General features: G+C 39.8%; 1 protein-coding gene across 1 annotated transcript in view; it reads left to right on the forward strand.

Moving 5' to 3' along the window:
* Positions 1–17,003, forward strand: part of Spata18 (spermatogenesis associated 18) — a 33,446-nt gene extending 16,443 nt beyond the window's left edge. Inside the window, exons 5-13 of the mRNA XM_071613996.1 lie at positions 2,356–2,451; positions 4,186–4,239; positions 4,324–4,509; positions 5,641–5,974; positions 7,419–7,577; positions 8,428–8,603; positions 10,861–10,984; positions 12,824–12,907; positions 16,941–17,003. Coding sequence (XP_071470097.1) covers positions 2,356–2,451; positions 4,186–4,239; positions 4,324–4,509; positions 5,641–5,974; positions 7,419–7,577; positions 8,428–8,603; positions 10,861–10,984; positions 12,824–12,907; positions 16,941–17,003 — 1,276 coding nt within the window. The remainder of the gene's footprint in view (positions 1–2,355; positions 2,452–4,185; positions 4,240–4,323; positions 4,510–5,640; positions 5,975–7,418; positions 7,578–8,427; positions 8,604–10,860; positions 10,985–12,823; positions 12,908–16,940) is intronic.
* Positions 17,004–17,602: the final 599 nt, after the last annotated feature.

Here is a 17,602-nt window from a genome sequence, read left to right on the forward strand (position 1 = left end):
GCTGAGCTATCCTCAGTCCTTTTGTCATATTTTATTTAGAGATAGGGTCTCACTGAGTTGCTTATGGTCTCGCTAAATTGCTGGCTTTGTGTGATCTATTTGCCTTAGCCTCCTGAGCCGCTGGGATTTCAGGTGTGGACCACTGAGCTCAACCCACCTGTAGTTCTTATTCTGTGTTTTTATTTAAGGTAACCCAAATGTAAGTCTGTTCCCCAAATTCTATGGTAAGCAGCTCCCTCTTCCCTTTCTGATTCTGGCTTCCTTTTCTTCAGTTCCTCAGATGGCCCTTTGCAAGCAGTGTGTCCCAGAGCTGTCTTCTCAAACAGAAGTCTTTGCTGGGTGGGGTCTTACTAACTCCTGAGATGCCCTCAAGCCATCTTTCCTATTGTCCTGATGCAAAATACTTGGTGGCTTCTGTTTCTCCAGCTCCTCCTCCTCCTCCTCCTCCTCCTCCTCCTCCTCCTCCTCCTCCTCCTCCTCTTCCTTCTTATTCTGAGATGGGGGTCTCTCTGTATTGCCCAGGATAGCCTCACTTATTATTCTCCTGCCTCAGAATCCCAAGTAGCTGGGATTACAAGGATGGGCTACTGCACCCAGATTCTTTTCTTAATGGCATTAATCTCTTTAGTACTCTTCTTGGATGCAACTTTAAATGTGCTTTATTTTGGGACAAACTCCAAGTTTTATATCTTTCCACACTGATTTTTGCTTTTGATTCTCACTGTGAATCTGGCTAAAAGCAGCCAGCAACACCCCTACCATTGCCTATATGCTGTGTTGCCTTGAAATTTCCTGTACCACATTAATTAATCCATCACCTTTAAACTCAACTTCCCATAAAGTCTCAGCATGAGCAAAGTGTAGACAAATTCTTTGCCAGAACTGAAACACCCTAGAGTCCTCATTTCCATCTGAAACTTCATGAGCATAGTCTTTACTCTTCACATTCCTATCAGCATTGTTGTTTTGAGCTTCCACCAGAATCATTCATGAAGTTCTCTTTATGGCATTCTAAGCTTTTTCCAGTCTGCTTCTCCAAATTGATCCAAACTCCTCCTGCAAACGAATTCCAAAGGCTCCTGAAGCACACGGTTATGTATAATCATAGCGACCGCCACACTTCTCAGTAGCAATTTTCCATTTTAGTCAGATTTCCATCTCTCTGACAAAATATCTGATGTAAACAACTTAAAGGAGGAAAGATTTATTTTGGTTCATGGTTTCAATCCTTGCCACTTTGCCCCTGTCCTTTTGGACTTGTGGTGAGGCTGAATATCATGGCAGGCAACATGTGGTGAAGCAGAGCTGCTCACATTATGGCAGTCAGGAAGCAAAAAAAGAGAGAGAGGGAGAAAAGGGATCAGGGTCCATCTTTAAAGACACTGCTCCAATGATCTGTTTCCTCTAACTAGGCCCAACTTCTCAATAGTGCCATCATCTGGGGACCAAGACTTCAACACACAAGCTTTGGCGGGGGGACACTTAAGATCCAAACCACAGCAGAATCCCAGGTCTCATTTCCTACTCTTCTTTCACCTGTGTTTTCTTAGCCTCAGGATTACTGTGATGAAAGAGTTTGCCTGTTCCAGGGAGGCAGATCAGAGAAGTCAGGGACCCATGATTATCTCATGGTTCCCAGGGCAACTTCACTGAGAACCACTGATCTTTGTCCATGGTCATCCATCCCACTTCCACTTATTTTTAAATTTAGATAGGCCTAAAAAAAGAGAGTATATTATTATGATTTGCTTACAATGAAGAGAATCCTTGAAACTAACAACAAAAACTCAGGAAAATTGTGCACAATAAGTAGCAGACATCAGAAGCAGAAAGACCTGAAATACTTGTAGACTGATGTGATTGTGGAGGACTTTTGTAGTGGGCAATAAGCTTTTTATATTATGAAGTTTGGGAAAAATAAGGCAAATGCAGCTCTACAGTGCAAAGTAACAGGAATAGGTATTGGTATATTGAAGAAAAATGGAGATTTTATAGAGAGACAACCTGGGGATTGGGTATAAATAGAGTAGAAGAATTAGGAAGAGGCGAAGGAGGAATTGAATGAGTTCCTTCATCCTTTACATTTTAACATTAATAGTTATCACACAGTCTTTAAAGTAGCTCTGACCTTCCTTTGTGTTTGACCTTGAGCTAAGGGTGCTGGCATGTTTTTGTGTCCATGTCCACCATAATATCTGCAATATTATCTGACTGAGTGCAGATGTCTTATAATTTGATTTTTGTTTTCATTGAATTTATATCATATGACAAAGGTCTCCAAGAGAACCTAGGCCTTGATTTGGAAAGTCTGCTGATTTTAGAAAATCTGTCTTTAGTTACTGATTTCTCTTACAGTCTTGCTGAAACTGGAAAGTCTCTCGAAGAAACCAAGAACAGATCTGCCATATCCCTTTTGGCTGCAGAGGAGGAAATAAATCAGCTAAAAAAGCAGTAAGAAAAATGATAGGATTATTGCAGCCTGCCGATTAATCATTGACTCAAGTTTTTTTTTTGATGCTCTGTTACAGTATGAAAAAAATATTATTCATAATTAGAGAGAAAAGGCAGCAACATTTTTAGTAATGTTTGATATATTTTTCTTATTACAAAAATGTTACCTAAGGCTTGGGATATGTAGCTCAGTGGTAGAGTGCTCACTTAGGATGCTTGTGGTCCTGGGTTCAATCCCAATACCACAAAAAGAAAACAAAAATATTACTTACGTGATATAGACTAAAGTCTCTGAAGTACAACATAATATGAAGACATCTAAAAACCCTCTCATAATCCTAGTGCCAGTAACTGTCCATTTGATGTTCCTTCTGATTAACAGTGCAGAATACAGAATAAAGTATATAAGTATATATTTTTGATTCCATTGTTTTCCTCTATCACCATGAAAAAATAATTGCAGAACTTAGTTTCAAATACGTTCATCATTTCCATCATTTGGATATTTCCTTCATGTTGAATATTAACTTAGATGTGGATTTTCAACATTGGAAAACAACACTGGGATAATTTTGTGGAAAATCTGAGCTTAAATTTCATATTATTACCTAAAGATCAATTTCTAGAAGGGAACAAATCAACATGTGGATCCTTTAAGGTTATATGTTTCTTGGTGTTAGTTTTGATTTCCAAGTGGGAAGTGTATTTTACTCATTTATACTCACAGACACATACTCAAACTCACACTTTTTGATGGTTTTCACATTCTAGTTGTTCTCCTTTCTTCAGGAACACACATACCTCTTAGCTTAGAAGCTGTTCTGTTTTCCACTTCTAGCTTCTCCCTCATCATCATTTTAAACTCTTATTTCCTATTTGGTACACGTTCGCAAGTTCATTGATCATATTGCTCATTGGTCTCCATAGTTCTGAATCTGTTGTCTGCTGTTTCTGGTGTAGCTTTTAACTCTATTACCTTTTTTCACTTCTCTTAATACTTCTGAATCTTAATTCTCACCTTCTCATCTTGCACTATTGTCATGATCATCACAGCATGTTCTTCTATGGCTTTTGCTTCTTTTTTGTGGAAGCCACATCTCTTTGGATCTTCAGGAGGGTGCCAGTTTTATTTCTAAAGATTTTTTGTTGGTTTGTTTCTGTACTCCATTATTTTCATAGTTTTGTACTTCTAGATAGTCTTTTGAAAACCATTCAATTTCCATTGAAGTCCACCCCTCCAACTCTTTTTTTTTTTTTTTTTGAGGTACTGGGGAGTGAACCCAGAGCCTCATGTTTGCTAGGCAAGTGCTCTACCACTGAGCAACACCTTCAGCCCTGGACCTAGGATTTGAAGGTCAGGTGTTTCCAGAATTTCACAGAATGGAGACCAGTGTGGAACAGCATGAGTATAGGTCCACTCTACTTCTCTTAGAGGCCCTGCATGAGCATTCTTTCTTTAGGGACCTTTTCCCATGCAAGCTGCAGATGGGGACTAACCCTCAGATACTGGCAATTCTGCTCTTTGCTCATATGTGTTTGTTCATGTGTATTTCCATCTCACCTTTCCAATGCAAAATGGCAGGCTGATGTTAGGTATACCAGTTGTTGCTTATTGTCCTCCCTCCCTCTCTCTCTCTCTCTCCCTTCTTTCTCTTCATTTCCTTTTCCCTTTCCTTCCTTTCCTCTGTTTAATCTTTTCCCTTCCCTCCCCACCCTGTTCTCTCCGCTCTTCAGGCTTAAATCTCTTCAAGCCCAGGAGGATGCTCGCCATAGGAACTCAGAACCTAGGCGTACAGACCAGAGCAGAGAACAGAGCAGAGACCAGATCAGACCTGAGCACCGCAGTTCCTTCAAGAGGGGCTCAGAGAGAAGGAGCTCTGATCAGAGGAACTCGGAGCCACGGACCTTAGAGCAGCGGTGCGCAGAGCAGCGGAACTTAGAGCAGCAGTGCGCAGAGCAGCGGAACGCAGAGGTGATCTCTGACTATGAGAAACAGCTCCGAAACCTGAAGGATGAGATTGCTGTCTTGTCTGCTGAAAAAGCTGGTCTTCAAGGAAGGTCTGACAAATTCTCATTGATCTTTTCATTTGGCTTTTTTTTTTTTTTTTTTCTCTGAGCTAGTAGTAAAAGTCTGAAGTTGATGGAGTTGGGGACTACAATGACCCTGTAAACCAAAACTGCAACAATATTTTCTTTATCCATCTGTTGAAGGGCATGGTATTTTTTTTCCTATGTCACATGATGGGTGGTGTGTATAGGTTAAGTATTATGAAATCCTTTTCCACTGAAGGGCAGGTGTGTTGAGGTGGGTCATTAAGACAGTGTGAGATGAAGACACAGAAGCATGTTGATTTTGGGAGTCTCCTCTCACTTTTATTTTTTCTACCCCATCTGCTCCAGGCTCCCAGCATGCTCTAATTCAGGCTATTGAAACATCATCCTTGCCTGTACCCATTTCCCTAAATGACACCTGAGTCATTTTTGGGACTCCCTCTGTGCTGTCCTGGTGCTGATGTGTACTTGCTCCCTGGAACCTGTTCCTTTCTGCCATGGTAGGGGCATCTTCACCCTGGAAATTAGCAAACATAAGGCCTTCTCCACCCCTTCCGATAGCCTGCCAGTCAGCACTGACAGCATTGTACAGTTTCTCATGTAAAACGTCCCTTTTCTGGAGCCATGTCCTCTGGATTAGTTGGTTGATAACTTCACTTCCTATTGGGTAGCAATCCAGATTGTCCCACAAGGCTTGAGCGATGTGCTCCTATGGTGTGTTAGCATTCCAGGGTCAGAGTCAGAAACACCAACCTCTGACTTCTCCTCTTGAACTCTGGCTCTTGCTAGCTGTGTTCCTTGAGGATGGTCCTTTAATTTTTTAAAGCTTCAAGTTCCTTATGTGTAAAATGGCCAAGAAGCAGAGTTGGCCTCTCGGGGTTGTTTCAAGGATAGACGTGCCACACTAAGGGGAGTGCTTTATAAATCCCAACTCTCTAGGCAGATATGGAATATTTCTTCCAGTAATTTCTTACTTGGGGTGGCCTTTGAGACTGGGGGGAAGGTCATTCCAGACAGCCACTTGACCTCCCTTGGAGGGTTGGGTGTGTCATTTGTAGTTGATGTGGGGAGAAGAACCAGGAACAAGCAGAGGCCAGGGACTCAGCGTGTCCCAGCCTGATTCCTCCTCCTCCGCAGGGCACCCAGGAGCCGGTCTCCTAGCCCTGGCCCACGCAGCGGCAGCCACAGCCACAGCCACAGCCGTAGCCGTAGCCACAGCCGCAGCCAGAGCCACAGCCGCAGCCACAGCCTCAGCCGGAGCAGGTCCAACAGCCCCAACAACAAAATCGCCAAGATCAGAAGCACGTCCCCAAATGGTGGTTCCAAAATGTCCAGTGTGGCACGCAAAGCTGCTCTCCTGTCCCGATTCAGCGACGCCTATTCCCAGGCCCGCCTGGATGCCCAGTGCTTGCTGCGGCGCTGCATCGACAAAGCAGAGACAGTGCAGCGGATCATCTACATCGCCACTGTGGTAGGTGACACTCTGGTGGCCAGACTTGAGCTGTCCTGGGGGCAGTGGGGAGACATTTGGATAAAGTGAATGGTACAACTTTAAAGGGACTTGTGCATCTTGACGTCACTGAATGGGGGCATTCTGGTCTCCCCTTCTGTCCCTTCCCTCTCCTTCACTCCTTCCTTTCACCCTCACTTCCTCCCTCTCTCCCTCCCTTCTTTCATTACAAATATTCGGGGGTGAATTGCTTTTTACGACAATAACTGTTCATATGCATTTATTAGTATTGACCGATTTGTTGAAGAAGTGTCCATAAATGTAGCACTCTTTTCAATGGGTATATACTAAGTTGATTAGCACTGTAAATCAACTTTGTCTAATATGATCCTACGAGCACACACACACACACTATATATATAATCAATCACTGCAAATGACTGTTGCTTGATTCATTTACTTCAGGTCTAAACATCAGAAGTTGCAATTGTGTCAACTTTTCATTTATTTAATGAAGAGTAGTTAATGAAACTGCTAATACACCAGCTTGCTTGAGTAGGGCAAATTAAAAACCTACAGTCCTTAGTTTCCAAAGTAAATACATTTGTTCAATTGGTTGTTCAATGCCATACTGAGATACTAAGGGTCTATTATGAGAATAATTAGATATAAAAAAGAAAATGTTGCTATGACAGCAGAATTGTCCAGAATCCTGTGTCTATTCATTTATTTCAGAGGTCAGTACACTATGGCCTATGGACTATACCTGGGCCTGGCTTGTATTTCTATGAGAAATACTGCCCCAAAACTAAGAATGTAAGAATGATTTTTACATTTTTAAAGAATTGTAAGGGAAAAAAATGTGAGAGATTGTAGGTAGTTTGAAAAACCTAAAAGATTTGGCTCCTCATACAAAAATTTTTTGCCAACCCTGGTTTTTATAATTAAGAATCACTGAGTTGGTTATAGCTGTGCAAACATAGAGGCTGGGTCTCTTTTTTGTAACTGAGTTTTCCCGGGGCCTATTATATAAAAGGTATTTAGAAAGATTTATTGAATTAATATGTAACAGGAAATATGCATGACAATGTGCTTATGTAGGGAATGAACTCTAGACTGATAGTTTTCTCTCATTCTCGGCCAGTGATATGCTATTGTAGTGGGCTCATGGTAGAGGACCTCTGTCCTTAAATCTGTACTATCCTGCTTCACTGCACTCAGAAAGACCAGAATAGTGGCTAATGCTTGCAATTAGTGAATGTGGGCTGTTATGTATCTACTTGCATGCTTTTCAAAATTGAGAGATGTTATTTTCTATCATATTAAAAACATTTCCACCAACTGTGTTCAGTTATCTGAAGTCTAATATGATGTGGACTTTGTTATTCTTTTGAATTCATTTCTTTGAACTTATTTACCCTCCTCCTCTTATTAGATAATAAATGTGCTGTGTTTTCACATGCAGGAGGCATTTCACGTGGCGAAAATGGCATTCAGACACTTCAAGATCCGGGTGAGGAAGACATTAACACCAAATTATGGAGGGTCGAATGACTTTGAGAATGCTGTCTCCGAATATATCATTTGCCATCTTGATCTGTATGATTCCGTTAGCAGTGTTAACGTAAGTGTTGGGTCTCTTGTTAGAACTGGCTTGTGGTTGATGACATTTGCAATGGAGATTCATAATTCAGGAACTCGTTAGCATTTGTATTGCTTCCAGTTAACAGAAGAAGGAACAGCATTCAGTTAGTCTTGTAGCACTAGTCACTTCTATTTTTTTCTTAGAAATTTTATGGAAAAAAATGTCCCAAGCTTCAGAGTTCTGTTCTTCAAGTGGGGCCCTAAGATTGGAAGATAGAATATCATAGTTCTTAAGAGGAAGGGATTTGGGAAGTAAGGATGGATTTGCATACTGACCCTGCCACTTGACTGCGCCATGTGATGTTACATGTTTACATAACCTTTTGGGGCTTAGATTTTCTAACCTTTAAATGGAAACAACAATGATTATTACCCCACAGAGTCATTGAGAGGATTTAATGAAAGAAAGCGGATCGTTTGCTTAGCACAAGACTTTGCACATGGTAAACACTCAATAAAAGCAAGCTATTTTAATTATTCTTATGGATTAGGAACACATCAGAGTTCTGTGTTGGCACCTTATACACTTACACAGCAAAGGAAAATAAGAAAATAATTTAAGAATCCATGGACCATTTTCCCTCTTAGTTTTGGGCCTTCAGCATGTCATTTGTGCTCTGTGTATCTTTCCTCCTTCCTTATCAAAGAGTGACAACATCCTTCTTTATGTAGCACCTATACTGTTTTTCTGGCTTATTTTCACTGAAACCCTCTTTTCCCATCTCCCATTGGTCCTAGCTGATGTTAGAGTCCTCAGGGTGTCCCAGTGTCTCGTCACAGGTTGGCCACCAGATAATGCCACTTTTTTTTTTTTTGGTTTTGTTTTTCAGGATGTGATCCGTGCCATGAATGTCAACCCCAAGATCTCGTTCCCCCCTGAAGTTGACTTTTGCCTTCTCAGTGACTTTATCCAGGAGATTTGCTGCATCGCCTTTGCCATGCAGTCCTTAGAGCCACCCCTTGACATTGCCTTTGGGGCGGATGGAGAAGTTTTTAATGACACCAAGTAAGAGACACAGGAGCAGAAGCTAAGGGATCCCCCTTAATAACTGCCTTGCTTCTGTTCCTGGGAACAGTGCCGGGGAGGGGATTCCAGTATATGTGTGTGTTGGTGGGGGGGCGAGTAGACCCTCTGCTCTCCAGGGCCTGCTGTGGACTTCTCTGTACTTCTGAGCAGGCCCTTCCTGGGTTCATTCTCCACTAAACAGACTGGGCTTTGGGGAGAACTAAGGGTACCTGGAACCTGTCTGGAACATTTTAAAAGAAAGGTGCTCTATAAATGCAAATGTGTATTATTTTTTATTGGCTTTTATTGAATTATTTAGGCTAGGTTCCTCAAAGTACAGTGTGCAGTGTGCAGATCACTCAAGGTGCTTGTGCAAAATGCACATTCCTGTGTCACATTCCATGATATGCTGTTTCATGCTGTCAGTCTGTGGTGGAGCTTAGGAAGCTGCAGTTTAAAAAGTACCCAGTGTGCTTTGTGCACACTAAAGTTTGAGAGGATGCACTGTATTCTTATCTAGAATCAGATTTCTAAATTTTACATGACAGATATTCTCTTTATAAATTAAAAGATATTAAATTAATTTTAAACATTTATCGAGATTTGATGAAATTTTAGCTATAACTGGAGATTAATCTGGGAAGAGGCCAAGAACACTGATTCTGTCTTGGGCTGCCTGGGTTCAAATCTCAGCTCCACTTCCTGTTAGCTGAGTAGTCCTAGGCATGCTACTCCGTTTTCCTGTTCCTTAATTTCTTCTCTGTCAAAGGGGGAAATAATGATGCCTACTCCCTAGGAATAGAAGGATAGCTGAGGTAACTGCTGGCATGCTCAGGAAATATCAGCTCTGGGTGTTGTTGGAGTCATGGAGTCAGGGGGAAGGGGCTACCCAGGACTCTTGAAAGCATGTTGTTGAGGGAGACCACATACCTTTTGGGGGCTTAGGCAAATCACATCAGTGACTGGGCTTTCTGGTTGCCTTACAGCACAGCTTTTATCTGTTTCTAGTTTCTTTTAGGTCACTGATCCCAGCATGCCTCCACTTATGGAAGAACATGACATCACAGGTGGATCTTTCTGGTTCATTTACAGAGCATATATCATCATGGTCATCCACCTTCCTTTATTCCTCTCTCCTTTGGAGGACGGACAGTAACACTCAAACTTTCACCCATTTTAGTTTGTAGAATTTGCCCATTTCCCAGACCTGTCTGCCCTCCCAGTCACAGGCCTTTAACCAGAGGCACCTCCTGTCTTTCTTGCTGGATGGCTGTCCAGTTAAAATCGGGATTCTGAACAAAGATCGGCTTTGTTTCTACCTTCAGCTCTCTGCATCCGCCAGGGTCTCCATCTGCAGATTCAACCAACCAGGGAATCATAGTTCATGCTCTGCTGAGTATTCATTTTAATGAAAGTGTCTGCAATTAAATATAGACGAGTTTGAACTACCAGTGGAGGGGGTTAACAAACTTACAGCCATTTTTCTTTTTTTTTTCTCATATTTAGCCTTAAAATACTGTTCACACATTTTGAGGGCAACTAAAACCTGCTATTTTATTTCCTCTCATGTTGAGACTAAACCATGTTTCCTTTATTTGTTCAGTTAAATTCTCTTTAGACTCAATTGCAGGACCTCATATACATTAACCTTTAGTTTATCGTATTAGAGCCAACTTATTTTTGTGGCCTTCTTGATCTATTTTTGTATAATCATCATCTGTTTTTCATTTCCTATCCTCCCCACCTTTGAGCATGTTTCCGTTTGTACAAGTCGTTGGTAAACGTGTCGATGTATAGGATTAAAAGAGAACCTTTAATATCTTCAGTCAGGTTCTTGTTGATCCATTCATTACTCTTTGGATAGGATCATGGAACTAGTTTCTAGTCCACCTGCAGAAGTTAAACCATCCACCTGTATTTCTTTTACTTTGTCCACAGAGACAGCATGGAGAATCTTATAGGAAGCCTATGGGACTTCAGGTAGTCTCATTTCCCTGTCTTGCGAATCTTACAATCCTGGGCAGAGAAGGAATAAGATTAGTCTCCAGGACTTGCTCTAAGTGACTTCCTGACAGGTCCTAGTTATCATTGGTTTCTATTTTAAGAGCCTGCAGCCATCTCTTTAATAACAGGATTGGGATCCATATTTACCTAGATCTAAGCATAATCAAAAAAGAAACATCACACGCAAGGTTTCCCCCGATGATGCTATATAATTGCTTAACTTCTTTTTTCTGTTCTTTTGTGTTTACTGTAGGTACCGCCGTAGCTATGACTCGGATTTCACCGCTCCCTTGGTCTATTACCACGTATGGCCTGCTCTCACGGAGAATGACTGTGTCATTATGAAGGGAGAAGCTGTCACCAGGAGAGGGGCTTTTGTACGGTGGCCTTGCATAATGACAGTTCATCCCCAGTGTTTGATTCACAAGTTCGAGAATATTTATAAACCCAAAGATTCTATAGAAGAAGTTGATGAAGAGTTGTTTGATAAGATTTCATAAAAAGGAGAAGAAGATGGCCTTAGAAAAGCAGATTGTTTTTATTTATTCTTCCATCATTCTGCATTATTCCCTGGCAGTAATTTCTTTATTGCTCTATTTATAAGATGGAACTAGTCAAATTTACCTCTTCTTAGAGGGATTATGATATTTTAAGGGAAAACCCTTGAAATCGTCTTATTGGAGGCTTTCTATAATCCTAAGCATTTGAAAGTGATTAATGAACTTTCAGGAAACAATTTGACAATTTTTTACTGATAAGTCTTCATTTTGGGAAACTATGAATGTGCCATTTTTCTCTCCTTGGTATGACACGTAGAAAGGGGAGGGATGGAGAAAAAGAGGAGTCAGGGAAGAGGAACAGATCAGTTTTGGAAGATTGCTTTCTATATTCAGGGCTATACAAGTGCTAAACATATTAAATAATTTAACAGACTTCATAAGGGAATCCTGGGTGTCTAATTGTGTGAGCATGTGTGTGTTGTAGGAGGACCGGGTGCTGCAACTGGTGGCTACAGGTGCTGGTTGTACATAGTTCATGGGATACAGTGTTGAACCTGGCCTTATCTAAAAAGGGTTAATTCTAAAGGGAAACCCCTTGATCCAGAGCAAAACCATCATCTGGGTGGTCTCTGATTCGATTCTCTTTGAACTGGGCAATAGGGGAAGTGCCTGCCTCATGGCAGCATATAGTGAAGGGGAGGGGGTGTATTTTATTTTCAAAGTACTTAGGAAAATGGTTTGTGTAGCTTAAAAAATCCCATTGTGGTGGATTGTATCTTAATAAAATGTTTTGTGCTATGAGAGTGGAGCTCATCAAAACTGGGTTTTGTTGATCTGACAGCTACACATGCTCTACAATGATCTTATGAGAGCATAAGGTGTGCTTCCTGGCCTCCAATACTGCCTGTCTCTTAAACACTCCGCTGCACTGCAGTTTGGCAGGGAGAGAAAGGAAGCAGCCACTGTACTCATATTCTCCACCAGTTTCCTTTATCCATCTTCCTTCTCTCACATCAAGTATATCACCGACATTTGCCCAAGCTTAAACCTCAAAATCAAAAGATTTTGATTCCCCAAAAGGAAAAACTTGGAAAAGAAAAGGGTTGAGTTGAAAGAGAAATCTTAAGAAGGGATTTTACTTGTAAGATAAAATCGTTGAATTATTATTGAAACAATAAAAACAGCATATGTGTAATACATGCAATCAGATAAATTGGAGATACAGTTCTGGTCTTCATTCATTTACAGTTAGAGAGTCAATGTGCAACAGTGGTGTTTCATTCAGTGATATTTATTCAAATCTATGACCTGAGCACTGTACTTAAATGCTAGAGGATTTGGCAATGAATAAAATAGACACAATCTCTGCCCACCTGGAGCTTATATTCTCCAACACTTGCAAACTCAAATGGGGTTTCTAGTAGTTTACTCTAAGAAATTTTAAAAAAATTCTAGTACCAAGAATCTGAATAACCCCAAGTTCATTTTAGTGTGATTTTATTTGAAAAATTATTGCCAAATATTGGGCAGTCATAGGAAATAAAAAGAATGTAGCCCATACTGGTGACCAGTCATGGGCAAGGATAATCCTGTTGGTAAACCTCTCGTTTCATGGGATATGCATGTTGTTTGAAGCCATGTCAGCTTTTGCATATTCTTTTGTACATTCTTAATTACTTACTTCTCTCTCTCTCTGTCTCTCTCTCTTTTTTTCAGTGGAATTCAGTGAGAGCTGTGAGTCGGTGTCGAAGCAGGAGTTTAAGTCCCATTTGCCCCCGTAACCGCATTGGTTTAAGCACGGTACTTATCTGTCTAATCATTTTTACACAAAATGCCTACAGCCCACGTTTTCTTTGCTTCAACAGTCTCTTTGGTGATTATAAGTCTCTCATAGGTATAAGAGAACTTGCTGCAATATCACTAACCCTAAAGTGATTTTTATACTACTGTGGGCTAAGGAGTTTTACCATTCTGGAGTGAAGGAAGAGGAGGGTGGGTTGTGTTTTTTTTTTTTGGTATTTTTAATTAGTTCAAGCAATAATAGACTTTCCTTACTTAGTAGTTTTATTATCTCTGATATTAGCCATTAGATATCAGATAGCTTTCTGAAAAGAGAAGGAGATGCCTTGGTCAACTGATCTGGTCACAGGTCCCTGGTTCCTCTCACAATTACTGTGTGAGTTTGGGGAAATGGTTCATTTCCAAACCAAATCCAAATGGATCTGGATTTCATTACTTTATTGAACATATTTATTTGTCCCCAATTTCATAGTAGGAAAAATTAGTTTCTTTGTGTATTGGTTCTTGGAAGAATTACTAACACTTTCATCAAGATAAAAAAAAAACAGAAAAACATCTCTGAAAATTTTGAAGATAGCATCCCTAGAAACATTATTACAACTCACCACTGTCCATTTATTCAACAAATAATATTTAGTCAAGACTGGAGCAAGACATGTATATGTCAGAGAGGCAAACAATCACCTATTCCTTCAAACAGCATTTGTTTACATGTATGTTCAGCCTTGTTTTAGAAGAGAGCGGAGGAGCAGAACCACACTTGATAATATTAGATGTCTCTGAAGTGTTCTTTAACATAGCAGGTGCAGCCCCAAAGGGGCGAGATCTCCTTGGCAACAAAACAAAACAAAACACAGCTAACAAGAGTCACCTTTCTCTTTTTAAAATTATTTTGTAAAAATTTTAATTTGTTATATATGACAGCAGAATGCATTACAATTCATATTTTACATATAGAGCACAATATCTCTGGTTGTACACAAAGTAGAGTCACATCTTCATATCTTCATACATGTACTTAGTGTAATGATGACCATCACATTTCACTGTCTTTCCTACCCCCATCCTCCCTCCCATCCCCCTCCTCTTTTCCCGTTTGCCCTATTTAGAGTTCATCTAATCCTCCCATCCCCCCTGCAGCATATTATGGATCAGCATTCTTAAATCAGAGAAATCATTCATCATTTGGTTTTTGGGGATTGGCTAATTTCACTTAGCATTATATTCTCCAGCTCCATCCACTTACCTGCAAATGACATGATTTTATTCTCTTATTGATGAATAGTATTCCATTGTGTATATATACCACATTTTCTTTATCCATTCATCTACTGAAGGGCATCTAGATTGCTTCCACAGTTTAGCTATTGTGAATTGTGTGGCTATAAACATCGATGTGGCTGTGTTCCTGTAGTATGCTGTTTTTAAGTCCTTTGGTATAGACCAAGGAGTGGGATAGCTGGGTCAAATGGTGGTTCCATTCCCAGTGTTCCAAGGAATCTCCATACTGCTTTCCATATTGGCTGCACCAATTTGAAGTCCCATCAGCAACATAAGGTTGTGCCTTTTCCCCCATATCCGCGCCAACACTTATTGTTGTTTGTCTTCATGATAGCTGCCATTCTGACTGGAGTGAGATGAAATCTTAGAGTAGTTTTGATTTGCATTTCTCTAATTGCTAGTGATGATATTGAAATTAAATTTACTGAAATTAAAGATGAGATTTTAAAGGCAGGGTTTTGGAGACATGAGATGACTTATTGAGGCTATGTAGTAGACAATTATATCATTATTTTAGATTTCATTGATTATTATAATTATTATTTTCTGAAAAGCATTAATTTCAATATGGCCATTGAACCCAGTTTGTAACATTTTTTCATATATTTGTTGGTTGTTTGTATATCCTTTTCTGAGAAGTGTCTGTTCAGTTCCTTGGCGCATTTATTGATTGGGTTATTTGTTTTGTTGGTGTTAAGATTTTTGAGTTCTTTATATATTCTAGAGATTAGTGCTCTATCTGATGTGCATATGTAAGAATTTGTTCCCAATTGGTAGGCTTTCCATTCACCTCACTGATGATTTCTTTTGCTGAGAAGAAGCTTTTTAGTTTGAATCCATCCATTTATTGATTCTTGATATTAATTCTTGAGATATACAGGAGTCTTATTAAGGAAGTTGGGGCCTAATACAACATGATGGAGAGTTGGGTCTACTTTTTCTTCTAATAGATACAGTATCTCTGGTTTAATTCCTAGGTCTTTGATCCACTTTGATTTGAGTTTAGTGCATAGTGAGAGATAGGGGTTTAATTTCATTTTGTTGCATGTGGATTTCTAATTTTCCCAGCACCACAAGTTGAAGAGGCTATATTTTCTCTAATGTACATTTTTGGCACCTTTGTCAAATATAAGATAACTGTAATTATGTGGATTGGTCTCTTGTGTCCTCTATTCTGTACTATTGGTCTACAAGTGTATCTTGATGCCAATACTATGCTGTTTTTGTTACTATTGCTCTGTAGTTTAGTTTTAAAAAAAATTTTTTTTTTAGTTGTAGATGGACACAATACCTTTATTTTATTTATTTATTTTTATGTGGTGCTGAGGATTGAACCCAGTGTCTCACATGTGCTAGACAAGCGTTCTTCCACTGAACCACAATCCAGCCCAGACTTACCTTTCTTGAGGAGTTTAGCAAGCATTTTGTTTCTGCAGTTGGCTCCTTCTCAAACATTCCTTCTGTAACTGATAGATGTCAGATTTTGGAGGGACACAAAAACAACTAAGCATGATTAGTCTTTCCCTGAAAGGACCCCCATATAGGAAGATCAATATAATTTAAACAAATTAACTGAATGTAATCCAGTCTATAAAGTGGTACAGTCTGTAAAACAAAGGCCATGATAGTAAAAAAAAAAAAAAGAGCTCTTTTAGAATGAGTAGAATTTCAATGGGCTGAGAATTGGGGAAAATATTCAGGGGAGGAAAATGGCCTAAGAATGGTGGGGAGGTGGAAGAGGCATGCATCTGAGTCATTTTGCTCTTGAGGATTTTAATATAACTTGATTATCTGTATTTCTGATTAAGTATTTAAAAAAGGTAAAAGCAAAAAGACATGCATGTAATGGACTGATAAATAAAAGGGAAATAGTGGGAGCATTATACTGGGAGAATCATAGTCTTCCCATTCCAAGAGGAAACTGCATATTAGAGGAAAGTAATGTTAGACATGTCTTGTGTGACAGCTGGGGCAGACTGTCACTCTGGACTCTGATTAGACATTTCATCCATGGACAGTATCCTCCGTGATGAGCCCTAGACACGTCTAAACCTTCTGTTTCTCATTTTTGCTAAAGGGAACAAAGTAATTTGAACTTTAGACAAGGGAGTTAGAATGTATTCTCAAAGGTGAAACTTCTGCCAACATTCCTTCTCTTTCCATCAGCCTCTCTACAACAAAACTGGGTATATCTGCAAAATAAAATGTAAATGTTTTTGGTTAGTCTGGCTTTTTGGCTTATTTGAGGTCTCCAGAATAGACTCTATCTACCTTAGCAATCTATTTATTTAAAGTGTTGGACAACTCAGGGCAGGAATGATGCTTGCAGGCAGCGTCAGCTGAGAGTAACAGTGGTAGCTTCTGCTTATTGAAATTAAAGATGAGATTTTAAAGGCAGGGTTTTGGAGACATGAGATGACTTATTAAGGCTATGTAATAGACGATTGTATCATTATTTTAGATTTCATTGATTATTATAATTATTATTTTCTGAAAAGCATTAATTTCAATATGGCCATTGAACCCAGTTTATAATTAATACTATAATTTAAACCAAATTGAGTGCCCATTTAGTTAAAAAAACATAAAAGGACTCACAGTGGTCAGCCTCAGGGGAGAAATCATAGTTCTAAAGGGCCTTGGAGCAACTAATTAGATAGTTTTAGGGGGAAAAAAAGAACACGTCAAAATGGTTCATCCTTTGAGCTCTGTCTACTGTGTGTTTCACATTACACTTTGTCTTATTTTTCAGATATCTCGAAGTCGGAGTCCTTCTCCAATAAGATGTACATTGCCAAGTAAGCAGGATAGTTAAGACGGATTGAGTTTTCTGCTTTTGAATACTCTTCCTAGTATTCAGCATTGTGCAGCACCATGAGTGTTTGGCTCCTTAGAGAATATCCTTTCCCTTCCTATCATCCATTTCTGGGTCGTCTCACGGATGGGACCCATGCCGGAAGAGCCTCTAGTTGAGAGGTTTAATTGCTGTAAACCTAGATCAATCACCCCTTTTACGTTTATATACTTCCAAAAGAAAACTCTAAGGAACTGGCCATAGTGATGAACTGTTTGTTTTTCTCCACAGGGTTTTAAAACCACCACGGGTGGTCCTATGCCACTGCATGTAGTGCATCATTGCAGCCACCTTTCCCCTGGGCCTCCTGCTGCCTGCCTTGTCCGCCTCCGACTTCAATTAGCATGATGTGAACTGGCATTCTGTGTATCCTTCTACACACAGAGTTAAATGTTTTGGCTTAGCGCATCTGTAATTTTAGATATATTGCATTTTATTTTATTTTATAGATACAAATTCCATTAATTTCATAAAAAAACGATTGCATAGGCATTTAGGATCATATTCATTTGAAGCAAAGTCCATTACAAAGATTCAGGATTTCCATCTTGAAATACTAG

Source organism: Marmota flaviventris, chromosome 7 (genome assembly GCF_047511675.1).
Source record: "Marmota flaviventris isolate mMarFla1 chromosome 7, mMarFla1.hap1, whole genome shotgun sequence".
In the NCBI taxonomy this organism is placed as follows: Eukaryota; Metazoa; Chordata; class Mammalia; order Rodentia; family Sciuridae; genus Marmota; species Marmota flaviventris.